General features: G+C 42.4%; 1 protein-coding gene across 1 annotated transcript in view; it reads right to left on the reverse strand.

The window, feature by feature from the left end:
* epha4b (eph receptor A4b) overlaps positions 1-18,312 on the reverse strand; it is a 93,647-nt gene that overhangs the window by 40,167 nt on the left and 35,168 nt on the right. Inside the window, exons 4-5 of the mRNA XM_083541692.1 lie at positions 3,440-3,595; positions 436-771 (exon numbers count right to left, since the gene is read on the reverse strand). Of these exons, the coding sequence (XP_083397818.1) occupies positions 436-771; positions 3,440-3,595 (492 nt within the window). The remainder of the gene's footprint in view (positions 1-435; positions 772-3,439; positions 3,596-18,312) is intronic.

The following is an 18,312-nucleotide window of genomic DNA, read 5'->3' on the forward strand; positions in this document are numbered from 1 at the left end:
CTACATGCTTAGAAAAACCATTGGCCTCAAAGCCATAAGAACTCATAGACTTGTTTAGCTGTTTTTCTTTATTAAAATCAGGGTTTTCTCAAGTACACTATACTGTCAAATGTTTGTGGACACCTGACCGTTAGATTGTATGTGCTTTTTAAATATACCTATTCCACACTTAGTCCCCATTTGCTGTTCTAATAACCTCCACACTTCTGGGAAGATGGTCCACCAGATTTTAAAGTGTAAGCATCAAGATTTTGTCTCATGTCTCATGGTGTTTGTAAAGTCATTGTGTGCCTCCAAGAACATCATATGGCAGGAGAAACCAGATGCCCGTACAGTGTTTTCCTTATAGTGTACCTCGGCTTAAAACTTTGCCCAATAGTCATTCTTGCACAGGAAATTTTTTTTTCGCAATACGGAAACAAAACCCGGTCCTACCTGTCTGCCCTGTAGTGATATTAATGGCAAGTTGCTGCTTCGGACTCGGACTCAGATCGGACACGCCATTGATCGACTCGACGCTAAACGCGTAGTCGGTGTTGGGGAGCAGACCGGAGACGAGCAGTTTGGTCGCGTCGAGGCCGAACTGCCGCGGCGTGAAGTGGACTCCGCCTCCACAGGGCCCGCACTTCCTGCCGTCTGATGAGCACTTCCTGCAGTGCACGTTGTAGGCGAGGTCGTTGCGGCCGCCGCTGTCGCGCGGAGGACGCCACTCCAGGGAAACAGACGTGTCGTTTAGTGTCGAGAGGCCGTTTTCTGGCGCTGATGGAGGCCCTAAAAAAGAGACACAATGTGTGAGTGCTCCGTAGACAGATAGATAGATAGATAGATAGATAGATAGATAGATAGATAGATAGATAGATAGATAGACAGACAGACAGACAGACAGACAGACAGACAGACAGACAGACAGACAGACAGACAGACGAAATAATATCACCCATCAACCCTTACCCAAACATTCCTCTAACTGTTCATGAAAACGCAAACATGTCCGATTAAAAGAAGAAAAAAAAAGGAAATGATGGAAAAGAGGAAGAGAAAACCGATAAAGAAGAAGAAAGAGGGAGGATTGAACTGGCCTTGGTGATGACATTTCATCAGATCCACAGGCTAAGATAAATGAACCGTGCCCTCTAAAGACCTACCAATCATGCACACCACTTACATCGCCACACCCAATGGCATGTGTGTGTGTGTGTGTGTGTGTGTGTGCGCAAGTCTCTGCTTCTGATTCTCAAAAGAGTGTGCGTGCTCGGTTTCAATCACACTCTTCTGAATCATTATTTGATTCCTGTGTGTGCGTGTGTGTGTGTGTGTGTGTGTGTGTGTGTGTGTGTGTGTGTGTGTGGTATACACACAGCAAGCATGCTGTGTGTATCAACGTCCTTTTGTCTAGCGCATGTCAGAAACACGAGTGATTCGATTAGCGCATTATAGTTGCTTCCTGGCACATGATTTCTGTGTCTTAGTAGACACACACACACACACACACACACACACACACACACACACACACACACACACACACACACACACACACACAAGATGGAATGAGGGCATTATCACTTACCCACGATCTCTAATGCGATAATCCAATAAATTCCTGTGTGTGTGTGTGTGTGTGTGTGTGTGTGTTCATTCTGTTCTAGCTGAAGGTCATTATATACATGCATACACACGTCGGTATGCACGACTCGTATTATCGATGCAGAAGATCTGTTAATTGAGTTCCACTTCACTTATGGAAGGGTTCGAGATGTAGGAAAGAATCCAAAATGATGAAGGGATTTTAAAATATTTGTATCCCTCCGTCTGGCTCGTTTAATGAGTCAATCTCAGACACCCAATAACTGCCCCCAGACACTGCCCCCACCCCCCACCCTCCACTGCTCTACTCCTTCTACCAGTCAATAGCGTGATCTCATGACCCCCGTAAAGGCCCCGAATAAGCATTACGAGGTAATGATGTAATTGTCACTCAGGAAGAACGTCTTTCCCACCGACCACACATCTGTTCATCCATCCATTCCTTTTTCATTATATCTGTTCTATCTATTCACCATTTCATCCCCCATCATATAGATATATATGTGTATACTTCTACTCATCCTTTAGATTATCTAATTATCTATCCATCATTTCAGTTTTCCATCCATCCATTTATCAGTTCATTGAATTTCTGCTTCAGCTAAATTTTTTATTCCGTCCATCCATCCATCCATCATTGAATCATCCTTATTATGTACCATTTATCTATCTATATATAGCCTTTAGATCATCAACCCATCCAACCATCCATCCATTTTTCCATCATTACTTCTGTCAGCTCCTATATGTCCGTCCATCCATCCATCCATCCATCCATCCATCCATCCATCCATCCATCAGATCATTATTAAATAATCTATCCATTTATTCATCCTTTCAGTTTTCCATTCAGCCTTCAAATGTTTATCTATCTATCTATCTATCTATCTATCTATCTATCTATCTATCTATCTATCTATCTATCTATCTATCTATCTATCTATCTATCCATCCATCCATCCATCCATCCATCCATCCATCCATCCATCCATCCATCCATCCATCCATCTATCCATCCTTTTAGACTATTTATTCATTCATACATACATACATACATACATCATAATCCACCCATTTACCCACCGATCCATCCTTCCATCCATCCATCCATCCATCCATCATTGGACCATCCCTTATTATGCACCATTTATCTATCTATATATAGCCTTTAGATCATCAACCCATCCATCCATTTTTCCGTCATTACTTCAGTCAGCTTCTATATGTCCATCCATTTATTCATTTATCCATCCATCCATCCATCCATCCATCCATCCATCCATCCATCCATCCGATCATTTTTAAATAATCTATCCATTTATTCATCCTTTCAGTTTTCCACTTAGCTTTCAAATGTTCATACATCTATCCATCCACACATCCTTTTACACTATTTCATTCCTTTAAACATACATATATACATGCATCATGACACCCACCCACCCACCTACCAATCCATCCATCCATCCATCCATCCTTCAATTTTCATTGCAGCTATATTTATAGTTCCACCCATCCATCCATCTCTTATACACATCTATCACACCATTTATTCATTCAAACATTCCTACATCAGGCCGTTCACCCACCTACTGACCCATAACTAATCCATCCATCCATCCATCCATCCATCCATCCATCCATCCATCCATCCATCCATCCATCCATTATCATCTATATATCCATAAGTGCATTCATGTGATCGCACCTAAATGGCCCACCGTTCTTCCTTCATCCCTCCATTTCTTCAACCTGTTGGTCTGTTCACCCTTAAAATACCTACATCAAGCGCTTATTTGGGGTATTTTTCAGACTTTTCGAACGGTAGGAAAAAGTTTATCCGTCAACTTACGAGTGCAGGCCATGGATCGAGGGTCCATGTCGGCGCGGTAGTATCCCTTCTCACATGTGCACTCGGATGCCTTCTCCTGCTGCGAGTAGCTGTATGGAGGACACTTGGTACAGTAGGCATCTTTAGCCGAGGCCTTGTAGGTACCTGGTCTGCAAGCTGCATTGAAGAGATAAAGCAAACAGAAAACAGTCCATAGGTTAGTGATACGGTGTAAATGAAATACAAGAACTGCATCAAGAACCGTACCAAGACCACCTCGCTCAAGGTTCTTATGGCTCAAGACATCCCTGAGTACATGGCTTGCGGTTTTATTTAGGACTACAAGTACAAAAAGAATGAAACCACAAAAGCAGTAAAAAAAAAAAAAACCTTCACTGTTTTTTTCTGTTCTCTTTCTCGTTTTCTTATTTCTTTGCCCCTGAGCTTTCCTGGATGGCCCAATTTCTCCAATCCTCTAAAGGGCCTTGCTCAGGCATGTACACTCTTCGTTTTTTTTCTGCACTCTACTCCACTGGATGGAAAAAAATAAGGAGCAGGCACAAAACAGAAAGATTCTTACGCATGCTAATGCTGGTAAGAAGGGCTGAGACTGTATGCTAATGAACCAAGAGGGCAAATTTATTTGATTGCTTTCGTTCAGAAGCAAAGAAGGTGTGTGTGTGTGTGTGTGTGTGTGTGTGTGTGTGTGTGTGTCGGATCTGGCGAGCGTGGCAGTGGTAGGGTTGTAAATTCATGACGCGGTTAAGGCCTGAACATGCCACGAGAGCAAATTAGACTATCTCGGCGAGGTCGAGTCGCCAAACGCAATTCAACTGATGGATCAATGGGATGATGAATTTGCCCTCGTCTTGATTGCGCGTGCGGGTGCTGAAGGTCACGGATTTAATCAAGGCCCGCACTCGTAAATTCACACACACACACACATATGTACATGCCACACTCCATCTCCTCCTCACTTTCTTTTCCCACAACCCACCCGTTGAACGTTCTCCTCCCGTTATTCCGAACGTCGAAAATGTCATCTTCGGATTCAATTATGAGTCGACCGCACGGATTCACTCAAAAGGAAATTAATTAACTAATAAGGGCTGGGATTGTGTGGGAAGCGACGCAATAAAAGAAACGGTTAATTAAATGGAGTCTGGCTTCTCGTAAGGGACCCACCGGACAAAGAACGCCAAAATGCTAAGTCAGCTAATGGAAAACTGATGGTGACAAGTGAGTTGTAGCACGCTGGTACTCGTTTCCAGCAACACGGGCCATGCATTTTACCTAGGAAGTGTCAACTCAGCAGATAAACTGTTAATCGGAAGGTCATGGGTCACCACCAAGCTGCCTCTGTAAAGGCCCTGAATAAGCGCTATGAGGTAATGATGAAAAATACTTTTGCCATTATATCTTTTAATCCTTTCACCATTCCATCCCCCCATCAGTCAGTTCCTACAAACAAGTCAAGTCAAGTCAAGTTTATTTGTATAGCGCTTTTCACAACAGACATTGTCTCAAAGCAGCTTTACAGAAAACAACAGTGAAGGTGAATGGTGTGCGTTTGTCCCTGATGAGCAGCCGTGGCGACAGTGGCAAGGAAAAACTCCCTTAGATGATATGAGGAAGAAACCTTGAGAGGAACCAGACTCAAAGGGGAACCCATCCTCATATGGGTGACATCAAAAGTTTGGTCATAAATCTTTCAACAATACAGAACAATTTGTGATCATCATAGATCCAGCATCAGCTTCTCCATGCCAGGGCCTTTAAACACTCGGCATCTACTTCTCCATGATCATCCATAGGTCCATAATCTTCACGAGGTGGGACGTGCTTCACGAGGTGGGACGTGAAACAGTTATATATATATACATTCCAACCATTCATCCATCATTACACCATCCTTGAGACAACCATCTATCTATATATACATCCTTCAGACCATTTATTCATTTCTACATTTACCTGGCTGTCGCAGTGCTTGGTGCTCGCGCCATTGAACTGCTCATCACAGACTTCCCACAATAACCCTCATACGCATTCAACACGAAAGCCATCTTTCTGGATTTTTAACGCAATCATTTATCGATCCTGAATTTTGCATATTCGCTAAGTATTTAATGTAGTTCAGAGTGGTGACATTGTTCATGTTGGATCGTGGGATAAATGGGCAACGAGCCTTCGTTTCATGCCAAGTCTGGCCCCTGATTGGGGATTTCCTGGCTCTTCCTGCCTGGCAATGATCCAGGGACTGTCCACACACAGTCTATCAGGGACTATCCTCGAGACTCTGTTTAATCTCCAGTGGTCTTGAGGCAGCAAAACTCCTCAATGACCAAAAAAAATCTCTGTAACTTCTTTCCCTCAAAATCACAGCAAATTCAACCGCCTTAACTAGACAGCCTTTTTTACATTCTAGAAGGATACGAGGAAAAATTTGTGTCTGTGCATCATCAAATAAGCATGGGAAAGTGCTGGGGATGAAAATTTTCAATCAGGCCCATGAGGGGACCTCAATTTTGGCAGTACACCGTGTGAAAGTGTGTGTTGGATGGCATCAGGGACTATTAGCATCCCCTCGGGGAAACAAGCTCGGGACATCGTATATACGGAGCTGAAAACAAGTCGAGTGCCGAAGCAAAGTGAGGGCAATGCAACTTTTTTTTTTTTTTTTGCCAGAAGGCATTCATTTTTTCGTTCACGCAAAGTGCACACAAGGAGAAAAAACGGGGGAATGAACTGTACACGTTTCATTCCTTTCTGCCGATTAGCATTTTCTGAAAAAGACATCTGCACCCCCCACCCCCCCTTTCTCGGGACTGAATAAGCACTTACTCAGGTAGTGAATCATGGAAAGGCTTCATCTCTCCGATGGCTTCGGGAGGCCCGCGCTATTAAAAATTCATACCGCTCTCTGAATTCGGGTCCCTTATTTTTTTTGTTTATGGCGATCGATAGCTTTTAGATACGACGCTGTGTACTGTAGCATGCATCAGATCGATGCGATCCACTGACAACACGCCGGCGTTCACCAAATGAGTCGATCTCGGATTTAACCCCGGGTTTCATCCTACCCGATTATGTTACGCGTATTTAATAAACGTGTCTTCTATATTTATTTTTTTTATTTGAACGTTTGCTTGCTGTACAATCCAGGAAAATTTTACACCCTGAATTAATTATCCGCGGCATGCGCCACAACTCATTAGCCAATCAGTCAATCTTTCGCTGTCAATTACCACCCTTCTGTCCTTGGAACAAAGGCGAAAAAGAAAATTATTAGCATGTCAAAGGGAAAACGCTGAATAAACAGATCTGACCTGTGCTTTTTAAAAAAAAAAATTATAATAAATGAACAGAAAAACGGACTTCACAGACCTTTACCGGGTAAACGTGTGTTAATTTTACAGTCCGCCTCAGGTAAAAGCTAATACGCTAATCAGCAAGCGTCGGCGCTTTGCTAAATAGGAAGCAGGCAGTCTGTTTTTTCTGAAAAAGGTAATTAGTAAGATTGGTTAAGGTTTCTCCGCTAATTGAACTCGGAATGTCATTCTTTTCACGAGTACGCGGTAATAACATTGCCTTGACAACGATATCAACAGAAAGTGAAAAATTGGGGCTGGTGAATTGGAATATAGTGCAAGACACTTCTGAATTCATCTTACAGCTTACAACTTAAAACATATAAGGGAACCAGTTTTATAGGCACCCATACACATTCGCAGCATAAAATGAAGTGGTCCGCTTCGGATCGTGAACAGTTTCTTGCCTTCTCCACACTGTTTCCTTGCTGATTTTTATCTCATCGATCCAGTTTTTCTCTAATCAGATCTTTTTTTCAGCTCTGTTTATAGTCTTCTTAATCCTAGTGTCGACTTCGGCGCTGATACAGCTACCTCGCGGAAAGGTTTCTTAGTCTGGACGGCGTTTGTAAAGAGGTTTTCTTTTTTGTTAAGAGGAACGAATTCTTCGGTTATCCATAACAGTTCTATGGGTTTTGGTGGTCGATAAATACTTTTTTCTGTACTGTAAATTTGGTTTGATGTTTTTGCTGTCTCACTAATGGGCTTGTTTTTTGTTTCCAGCCTAATTACTTGCTTTTAATCATGCTTTACTGCCAGACTTTTTAAGAAATTATATAATATTTATTGTTAATATTATATAATAATGAAAATGCACTCTCAATCCTAATTAATTGTTAGATAGACTAGTTTAAATATGATCATCTATGCCATTTTTTTCCGATTTTATTTCATGCAGACCATGAAGATAGGTGCTAGTCGGGCATTGTGGAACAATTTTGGGTCTCCAAGTTTAATTAATAGAAACAATATAAGTGTATATTGTTTCTATTAATTAAACTTGGAGACCCAAAATTGTTCCACAATGCCCGTGTGCACAATGCGAGCTCCATGAAGATCTGCTTTACAAGGGTTGTAGTGGAAGATCTCGAGTGGCCTGCTATAGAGCTCTGATTTGAGCTCTACTGAACACCTTCGGGATGAATGTGAACACTGACCGCACCCCAGGCGTCCTCACGTCAACTTAATCAGTACCCGACTTTACTAACACCCTTGTGGCTGATGAACCCAAATCTCCACAAGCACACTTAAAATGTAGTAAAACATCTTTTAAGAAGAGTGGGGGGAATTATAAGAGCAACACAAGGGGGACCAACACAATATTAGGCAGCTGGTAGGAGGCATTTGATCAATAATAAAGTGTATCGTTTTTTTTTTTACTGTAAATTACTGAACTACAAAATGTCAGTGATTATGTGCACAATTATTATCTGAAACGTCTTCTCAGAAACGAGCGAAAGGATCGGCGCCATAAAACCATTCTGTGAGCGTGTGTCAATCAGATCCTGAGGGGGTGATTTAGCGCTAAAGAGATCGGCGTGAATTGTGATCCTGAGTCTAACACCTGATCCTCAGTGGAAAGATGGCGAAAAAGAGTGTGTGTGTGTGTGTGTGTGTGTGTGTGTGTGTGTGTGTGTGCAGGGGTGTCCTGGCGTCCTTCTGCTTCCTCAGGCAGGGAGAAATAAGAATCACACACCAGATTACTGTGAATTACATCCTTCGAGGATGACATCATTACTGCGAGAATCAGTCTCTCTCACACCCGCTGTCATAGACACACACATATACACACTATCCCAGAGGTAGGTAATCACCAGGGGCAGGTTGCTTTCTGCACGGTGTGTGATAAGCCGTGTGGCGCCTGTGCTCACACACACACACACACACACACCACACAACAAGTGCCGCTGGTGAATTATATTCCACCACCGCTTCTAACTGGAACACCGAACGCTAAGCCGCAGTCACATCTTCATTCCTCCAACCCACATTTCACACGTAAAAATGAAACACCAAAACAGGACACTGTCTTCTGATTTTCTTGTAAATGTAGTAACAGAAGCCAAGCAGCTTCATCCTGAAGACTTTCCTGTGGTGGAAAAGCCCCTAAATGAAGACTCCTGAAAACTTCTTTCATAAAATACAGTATTGTACAAAATCTTCTCACAGAAAACGTCGACTTTCAAAAGCTGTGCGAAACCGCTAACGTGGTAACGCTAACATATTCGAATTAGCATGTAGATATTTACCTTAGCTCTTTAATGGAAAGTCTCCTTTCATAAAATACAGTATCGTACACACATCTTCTCATAGAAAACATTGTCAAAACGTCGTCTTTCAAAAGCTGTAAGAAACCGCTAACACGATAGCGCTAACGTATTCGAATTAGCGCGTCGATATTAACCTTCGCTCTTATGGAAAGTCTCCTTTCATAAAATACAGTATTGTATACATATATCTTCTCACATGAAACGTTTCGAACCTGTGAGAAACCATTAGCGTAGTAGCGATAACATTAGAGCTAGCACGTTGAAATTGACCTTAGAATCAGATTTAAGAATTCAACAGCATTAAAAAAAAAAATACAAACACAAATCTGACAGAAACAGCAACATTCTCAATGCGATTAATCCAATAAACAAGCAAATGTCTGTCTTCCTGAGCAGGGATGACTAGAAGCTTGAGATCTGACTTGGTCTTTCAAGCTATCTCTATCGTTCATCTCAAAACCAGATTCCACCGGCTAACACGTTAATTAATACTCGTGCTAATGCATCTTACTTATGCTTTTAGTAAAGGTCTGTGGGTCTCCATAAAGCCTTGCGTGCTCTATTACGAGGCCCACGAGTGCTCAGGCGTTTGCGGGAACGTTCTAGAAAAAGACCCATCGGCCAGGTCGATTGGCAGCATCACACTCAGACAACATTTCGTTGGTTACCGAACGGCTTTTGCTTTGGATTGAATAAACACTATTGCATTGGACTATTTAACACAATCCTGACATATTCTCTATTTAACATTTTATATATTAAGGAGAAAATGTGCTCCGGGTGACTGACCAAAAAACATTTCTTGAATTAGCACTGGACTATTTGGGCAGTATAATATCATTCACGCTAACTAATTACACGAAACGTGAAGAAAATATAGCTAAGAGCGTAGGTGACTGGGTTCATTACTGAGGAGAGTAAAATTTAACACATGCCCTTCGGACGTATCGATTTGCACGTACCACATGCTAACTTTCAGGCAGAGGAAATTGCATTCAATCCCTTTTTTTTTTGACACCACCTTGCATTTAGCTAGACAATCCTATGCCGTGTGCTAGTTAACTAGCAGGGTTTTTTTATTGTGAATTTTTTTATTGGAATTTCTAGAAATAAAATTCATTTTAATGCATTTGGGGCAAAAAAAACTCTTACTGGCAGTGACATCGACCTCATGCCGCCGTGATTAAAAAGCGATAGCATGCGATAGGTAGAAGTAAATCATCTCAGATTTAAAAAACACCAGACATGGTTCCTGATCGAATCCGAAAAAGAGCTAGATTTGATTCCAGCAGTTCTGCGTCTTATATTTCCGGAGGTCGTTCATCGGATTCCCTCAGTGTCGAGCGTCTATCCTGCTCCGTCCATTTGCCTCGTTAGGGTTTTATAAAGAGGTTCCGCGGACATATTACAGTTTGGACATCGACCTGGGAAGCGGTATTTGAAAAACCTGAAGAAAAAGACAGCAGTTTTTTTGTCATGAGACAGACGAGACATAAACGCTTCACTTTGTACACAGGGGCATCGCCATGCTGGAACAGGTTCGGGTTCCCAAGTTCAAGTGAATGCAAATTTTTCTTATACTGCATCTAAAAACGTCCTGTACAATTGAGTGCCTCCAGTTTTGTGGTAACAGTTTGGAAAAGAACCATATAGCAGGAAAGGTCAGGTGACCCAATACTTTTGGCAATGTGTATATACTATATATACTATATATGCATTTAATATATATGCCGGTGAGCAAGTATTAAATGGAGCACGGCATATTCCGAATACAACAGTCACTAAATACGGTAGTGGTTCGAAATGTTGTCCGAGTACAAACCTATCAGTCACTGCACACCTTCTGGAACCTTCTGCCACAGTATACAGGAGCCAAGGACAATCTCTCAATTTCAACAAGGAGTTGAGGTGGCTGGATTGAGACATTCACAACCTCTATCCAGCCTGGGGGCCTTTTTTTCATGGCAACAGCACAAATCAGGGGGCTAAATCTTAATAAGCGCTGGAGCACAGCAAATCCCTTCAGTCGAGAGAGAGGGGGAGAGAGAGAGAGAGAGAGAGAGAGAGAGAGAGAGAGAGAGAGAGAGAGAGAGAGAGAGAGAGAGACTCGGATTTATAAGCCACAAGGAGGACATGGCTCATAGAATCTCAAATTAAAAGACCGTGCTGTAATACACACCAACACACACACATACTCATACACATACAAGTCATATGCTGGACGTCAGGGCTGGATGACGAATAAAAATTAAAAAGAATAAATTAGAGCAGCATCTAAAGTGTATGTGAATTATACATTAGAGGGATGTGCATCTGTCAACCATACGATACAAATGTAATACATATGAAGCAGCTGCAGATGTGAAGTGATACGATTCGCCCTGATTACGATGCAGTGCGATTCGATTTCAATTTGATTCAACGTGATGTGATTCAATGTAAAAAAAATATTAAAAAAACGTGTAAAACGTGTGAAACGTTTATTTCTTCGGTTCAGACAGACAGCAAATCATGGTCCATTCACAAGAAATAAAACCAGATGTTCTTTTCCTGTTGTGTCTGCAGGAAGTTACAGCTCTACCTCTGCCATGTTAATCTGTATTCTATGTGACTCTCAGGACGCTCCTCGGTCTCCGTAGCGTCGTGATGTTCACGTAGCGGCGCCGAGGGGCAGAGAGAACGCGCTCGGGAAGCGGTTTAGCGACGAGGAATCGGTCTGCATGCAAAATATTGGTCGCAAATCATTGCTCACTTTTTAAATAATAAAAGTAAAGCGCATCTACTTATAACTATTATATATTTTTTGAACCATGCAAGTGTTAAAAACGATGGGAAAGAATTTGGAGCGATTCTCCAAAAAACCTGCTGACTCTCAAGCCTCATCTGTCATCCTGTCTTTTCTCTCTCACTCTCTCTCCATCCCTCCCTCCTTTCTTAACCATCCCTTACTATTTTATCCCTAGTGGCAGTGGGATGAGCCGGTCCACTGCGAGCCATCGATTTCCTGTTGTGTGCATGTGGTGGTTGGACTTTCTGAAATCATCCTCCGTTTCTTCTTCCTCTCTCTCTCTCTCTCTCTCTCTCTCTCTCTCTCTCTTTCTCTCTCTCTCTCTCTCACACACTGTCTTATAGAAAATAAACATGATTTGCCTGTTTAGCCAGTCTAAAGGCTCTTTTATTTCCCCCCTTCTTTAACAACCTCAGGCAATTTGCTTTCATGGCAAGAATTACTACAAGAAAATTTGCTGTTTCCATCTATTATCAAATAAGTGAAAAAATGAGCGGCCATTAAATTTCTTTCGCAGTTGAAGGAAAACAAGATGGAAACATTATTTTTTACAAATACTCTTTACAACCGTGCTGAGCGGAAAAGCAAATGTATTGGGACACCTGACGTTTCCAGCCATATGGACGTCTCTGGAGGTGTAGAAATTTTCCCTTGATTTGAACTAGGAGACCCAAACCGGTACGCCCCGGTACACAAAAATGCTTCATGAAAAAGTTCCTTTCATGGGTTGGACTGGAAGATCTCCTGCTCTAGTACCACAAGTCTAAATGATCTCATGGAATCTTCTCAGAAGAGTGGAGGTTATTAAAACAGCAAACGGGGGCAAAATGTTGAATGGGATGTTAAAAAAAAAAAAGCACATACCAACCTTATGGTCAGGTGTCCACAAACATTTGGAAAGGAAATAAAATAAAATCCTAAGACATCGCCATTAGCTTTTCACTAAAACAGTATAGAAACCTGCATCACAAATAACTAGCATTAATAAATACAGTGTCTTGGCTAGCTAGGCAGCTCATACAATTGACAATGTTTAGAAACTATTCTATAATAGGGGGAGTGGTGGCTCCAGCGGTTAAGGCGCTGGGTTGCCGATCGGAAGGTCTGGGGTTCAAGCCCCGGTATCGCCAAGCTGCCACTCTTGGGCCCTTGAGCAAGGGGGTCCCTTACGAGGGAAATATCAAGGTGACGTGGGGCCGCCTTCCCGTGGGCTCACCACCTGCAGGAGGGACCGTAAGGGACGGTGCTGTGAGGATTGGGCAGCAGTCGAAGGCGGAGGCCTGCTTAGACTGCTGCCCCCGTGACCCGAATTACGGATAAGCGGGAGAAAATTAATGAATGAATGTTCTATAATAAAATTAAGTCCTACATATAAAATGCTTACAGGTCCAACTAGAGGCAAACATAACAGTAGCTAAGCTAAACATGAATAGCTAGTCAGCAAACAGTGCTGCAAAATGAAAGCTAATAGATGAATAGCTATTAGCAAAAAATTGTTAGCATCAAAACTAACGGCTGTCACTGCGGTCATTTAGTGGATCATTTTGGCTGGATAGCTGAAATATACATAAAATCGTACGCATATACAGGCTAACAAACAAACGCATATACGCAGGCTAACAAATGATCTCAAATTGCATACTTGTGTACTATTCTAGATCGTCACTGATTGCTAGTTCAGAGTGTTTGAAACTTTCGGATCATGACAACAATCACAAAGGCAACAGGAGGTTTTAAACGGAGCTCGACAGCCTTTATTTGGAGGCGCTCGATGCTAACTAGCTGCAACAGTATTCGAATACTAAACACAGCATAAAGCTGTTGTTCTTAGCTAGCTAGCGATTGTTGCCTTGTTGCAGTACTATTTATCGTGAGGGGCTTTTTTTCCATCCTCTAGAACAGCCTCAGTCACGACGGGATCGCAGCCAAAAAATGCATTTCACTTCATCCGCCAAGGATTTTTTTTTTATTACTGTTTCTAATCGAATAAATAAAGAAATGAGACGGTCATCGAATAATCATCTCTTGCCGGTAAAGGGGGGAGAAAAAAAAGAATAAGAGAGAAAGAAAAACGAGCCGTCGCCCCTCCGAGAAGCAAAGTGCGATGATTGCAGGAAATCAATAGCTGGATGGAATAATGATGGTGTTTTTAGGGGGGAAAGCAATGTAAATGGGTAGAGGGGTCATTATCTCTTTCTTTCCCTCCCTCCTTCCCTTGCGCTCTCTTCTCTTTTCATCTGCCAAATGAAGCCCCCCACCAACCTCCCCACCCCACCAAAATGAGTCCGACGCCTCGACGCCGTGATTACGTCCCTAATCTAGCCGTAATTGTCATGATGGACGTCGCAGACTCTGCGCCATTATCACCTCTGACCTCGGAGGTCATGCTTTCTCTGTCGGGCTGAATTAAAATGGCTGCGTAAGAAAAAAACAAATGAAACCAATTTCCGTGTCGGCAAGCAAAGAAAAAGAGGGGTATAAATAGAGCAAAACCTGATTTTTTAATTTGTTTTGGCTTGACGCGATTAAATATTTGACCCCTTTTTTATGCAGTCTATTCAATCCACTCATTTTTAATTAAAAAGAACAGTTTTAAGGGTTATTTACAATGCGGATGCAAGCATATAAAAGTCCCCTCTGAACCGCAAACACGTTCAGGCAAAACAATGACTAAACGCTTCAACATAGGATACAACGTAACTGAGCAAAACCAAACGTGAAGCGACATGGTACAGGCCAAGAGGGCAGTGAACGGTGCGGTTGTAAAGGCTAAGTGATAATTAAAGCGAACGTGAATCAGATGTGCAAACGGCGAGACGTGGTCCTGCGATGTGCAGTGGCTCACGGGAAACCTAGTTTGTGACATAATTCTGACATTTGAGTGTTCAGGATAAAAAGGCTTTAAAGAAATAAAGAAAACAAATGTAAAATACTTTGTACCACCTGCCTGATATTGTATTTGTCCCCCTTTTGCTGCCAAAACAGTTCGAACCTGTCGAGCATCAACAGCAACTTCTTCAACAATTTGAGCTACAGTTTAGGTATTTAATGTTTTTTCATTTTTTGGCCAAAACTATTTATTTATTTTCTTATTCTATATACAGTCAACCCCTGATAATTCGCGGCTCGAAAAATTTGCGGGTTCTCATTTGAAACCAAACTAACAGCAAGTTGCGGATTATCTAAAAATTCGCGGAAATCCGCAGCAGGATGGAATGTTCAGGAACGTAAGGGATATCATTTAAATCTATGTAATTTGGTCAAATAGTGTACACTATTACGTTTAGAAAGTGACACAACGTCTAGATGAATTCACTAAGGTACCATAGGGGCTGCGGGGGTTTTCGTAACTCGCTCCGGAACTATGTGTCTAGGGGGGTCTTAGAACGTAACCACTGCGAGTTTTGGGGTAGTTGAGTACAATACTTAAAAAAACACAAAAAAAACTACTCAATTACACCAGCATGCGTAAATATCATTTGTTACTTTCCGTCTCTGTAGTAGTTGTAGTAGTATAAAACTTCAGCTAAATCCAGTAAGCACTGTTTTTGAAATGAATTCGGATTCCTATGAGAATTTTAAAACCGTTGTAGCATCCAGCTCTTACTTGTACACAGAGGAACCCAGCCACTGAAAAAGACTGGAACTGGCATTACGTTTCAAGTCTGTAATTATGCTGAACAGCAAGCAGGATAAACAGAAACCCTGTGTTTTTCTTCGCACAAAAAGAATTGTGTTGTTTGTTTTTATTGTGTAACATGGGGTCTGTTTGTTTAATCTGCTCATTCGCTGTTTCTTCCTCAATGGGAAATCAGAGGATACCCCAATGAGTCTATAGTCTGAGCTAGAAAGAAATCAGGCCTAGCCTCATCTCCTGTCAGAGAAACACCTGCCACGCCTCCCTCCAAGGCTCCAACCGCCGGCACCTGTTCCTCGTTACCTGGCCCCTTTATAAATTGCCATTTCCACCTCACTCGCTGTCGGATCTACTAGTTGCATATAGTGATCTACCGGACTCATTACCGCCAGCATTTCCTGTTGGTCCAGGCCCTAGTTACGCTTCTAGGGAAGCACTCAAGCCGGGTTCGCCTATATTCGGCTCACAGAGGCGATCCTCGCAGATTTTCCCTGCGTTCCGGATTATACCCGCACTACGGATTATACCCACATTCCGGGAATATACCTGCATTCCGGATTATACCTGTGTTGCGGATTTTACCCACGTTACAGTTCGTATCTCTCCTGGACTCTTGTTCTAATCTTAATAAAGAAATAATTGAGTTACTCCCACTTCCAAAGCTTGGTCCTTATTGTGGCATCTCCATACTCTTCTCTGTTTTTGCTTTCATGACACGTTGTAGTGTCGTAGATAACGGTTTTTCGATCCAAACTTGTCTCGTGCGTTGCGGTGCGCCGTCTTCCACTTTTGATCGCTATTATCGAGACGGGCTGACGAAAGAAATAAAGCGCAGGGGTCGGCGGTTTGATTGCTATTCGCAATGCTGCTCGGTGCCTGGGCGGACTGAATGAAATAAATATTAGCGCAGGGGTAAAGGAGAAGGTCAGGGTCAAAGTCTGACAGACAGGCACAGCAGGAGAGACTCGGAAGTCCAGGACCCACACACACTCAGGGACGCACATATATATACACACACACACAGGCTGAAGTGGCACCTGGAGTGAATGCTAAAAAGAAGCTTTTCCACTTATATACACACACACACACACACACACACACCACTTTCTTTTTCAATTACCTAGAGGAATAGGACCCAGTCACTGGGTGGTTTTACGGAACGAGCCAGACGGAGGGGAATAAGGGATGAAGAAAGTGTGCGAGCGAGAAAGATAGCGAGAAAAAAGATACACAATGGCAAGAAAGTGCAACTTTTACCCCTTTAATGCTTTTATTATATTTTTTATATACGTCGCTCCTATTCTGACCGATCAGACGCAGCAAATATGGCGCCCCGGATTAAACGTGGCCAGCGCAATCCTTTCAAAGACGGCTAGACGGAAAAGAGGGCGGCAGACGAATGAAAGAAAGACTGAGAGACCGAGAGAAAGTTTGGGAAAAACTTCCGAATAAGGAAGCGCGTGAAGGGGAGGGGTGTACGAGTCTCGATTCTATTGGGAATCCAAGGAATAAGCAATGACGAAATAAAGGGTGGATGAGAAAGAGAGGGATCGGGATGCAAGGGTGTACCCGTGCGGCCTCACACGAGGGGCTGATAAATATTTAACGGTGCAGGCTGAGACTCACGTTTCTCCAGCAGGTGATGCAGCCTTTTGACTGCTGCCTGGGGATACATGCCTGTCTCTCTCTCTCACACACACACACACACACACACACACACACACACACACACACACACACACACACACACACACACACTGAGCTCTTTAACTGCTTTACAGATTCAAGAGAAACAACACTTTTTACACGTATTTTCAAGGATGAAAAAAAAACCTCATTCCCATTTCTCCATCAGTCAGATTTTTCACGTTCCCTCTATTTTCCATCTGATTTCCGCAATAAAAAACTCAGCAAATAACTGCTTTGGCCCTGGATTAGTCTAAAAATCGTATTATTCACAGGGCCTTGGCGTGGTATCGTGATAAACGTGATACCAACGGCGTCCAAGCAATTTTTCTACCAGCAAGTCTTGTGCATCTAGATGCTCATTTGTATGTCAAAAACACCTCAAAAAACGAGGAAAACATTGATGGAAGTGTATTTGAGATATTTGACCTTGATTTGACTTTGGCTCATTTCCATAAACCAGTTCATCTGCTGGGTCCAATGGTAAATCATATACAAATTCTACATCCCCTCAAACCAGAGCTACAACAAAATAAATTCCTCCTAATTCAACAAACATCATGAATATTTTTTTTGCCTGAAAATGATTAGTTTTAAAATCAAGATTCGTATCGTCAACAATCATTTATTCGAATGTCCTAAAGTCCTAAATCAGCATTTTATATTCCGCAACCCTATAACCAGTTATTACAGCTAAAGAAGTTTTAAAAGATACAACTCTGACGGTGCCGTTTAATGGTGAAGATATGGTCGGGAAGCTGTCAAGAAGGCTACGGTAACTAAACCAATCGGAGAACGGGGCTATGACAGTTCAGGACTGAAAGCCGGTTGTCGGTTGTCATTGGTCTGATTGCGTAATTCTACGTTCCCACCACCCTCCTGTATTTAGGCCAGGCTTAAATATATCTCACCATGAAAACAGACCCTGCGTTTATGCTAGTTGATCATTCAAAAGAGCGAAACTAGCTTTGCGTTAATACGCTGACGGACCGTTGCGAGTCGCTCTTAAGCCCCGCAGCTCATTAATCAAGATCAGCATTTCGAAGCCTGGGCCTTCTCCTCCTAAAGACTATTATTATGAGGCGGTGTCACACGTGCCCGTTTAAAAAAGCAGGTCATTCAGGGATTCGTAGCTGCTAAAA

This window comes from Silurus aristotelis (genome assembly GCF_946808225.1).
Source record: "Silurus aristotelis genome assembly, chromosome: 5".
In the NCBI taxonomy this organism is placed as follows: Eukaryota; Metazoa; Chordata; class Actinopteri; order Siluriformes; family Siluridae; genus Silurus; species Silurus aristotelis.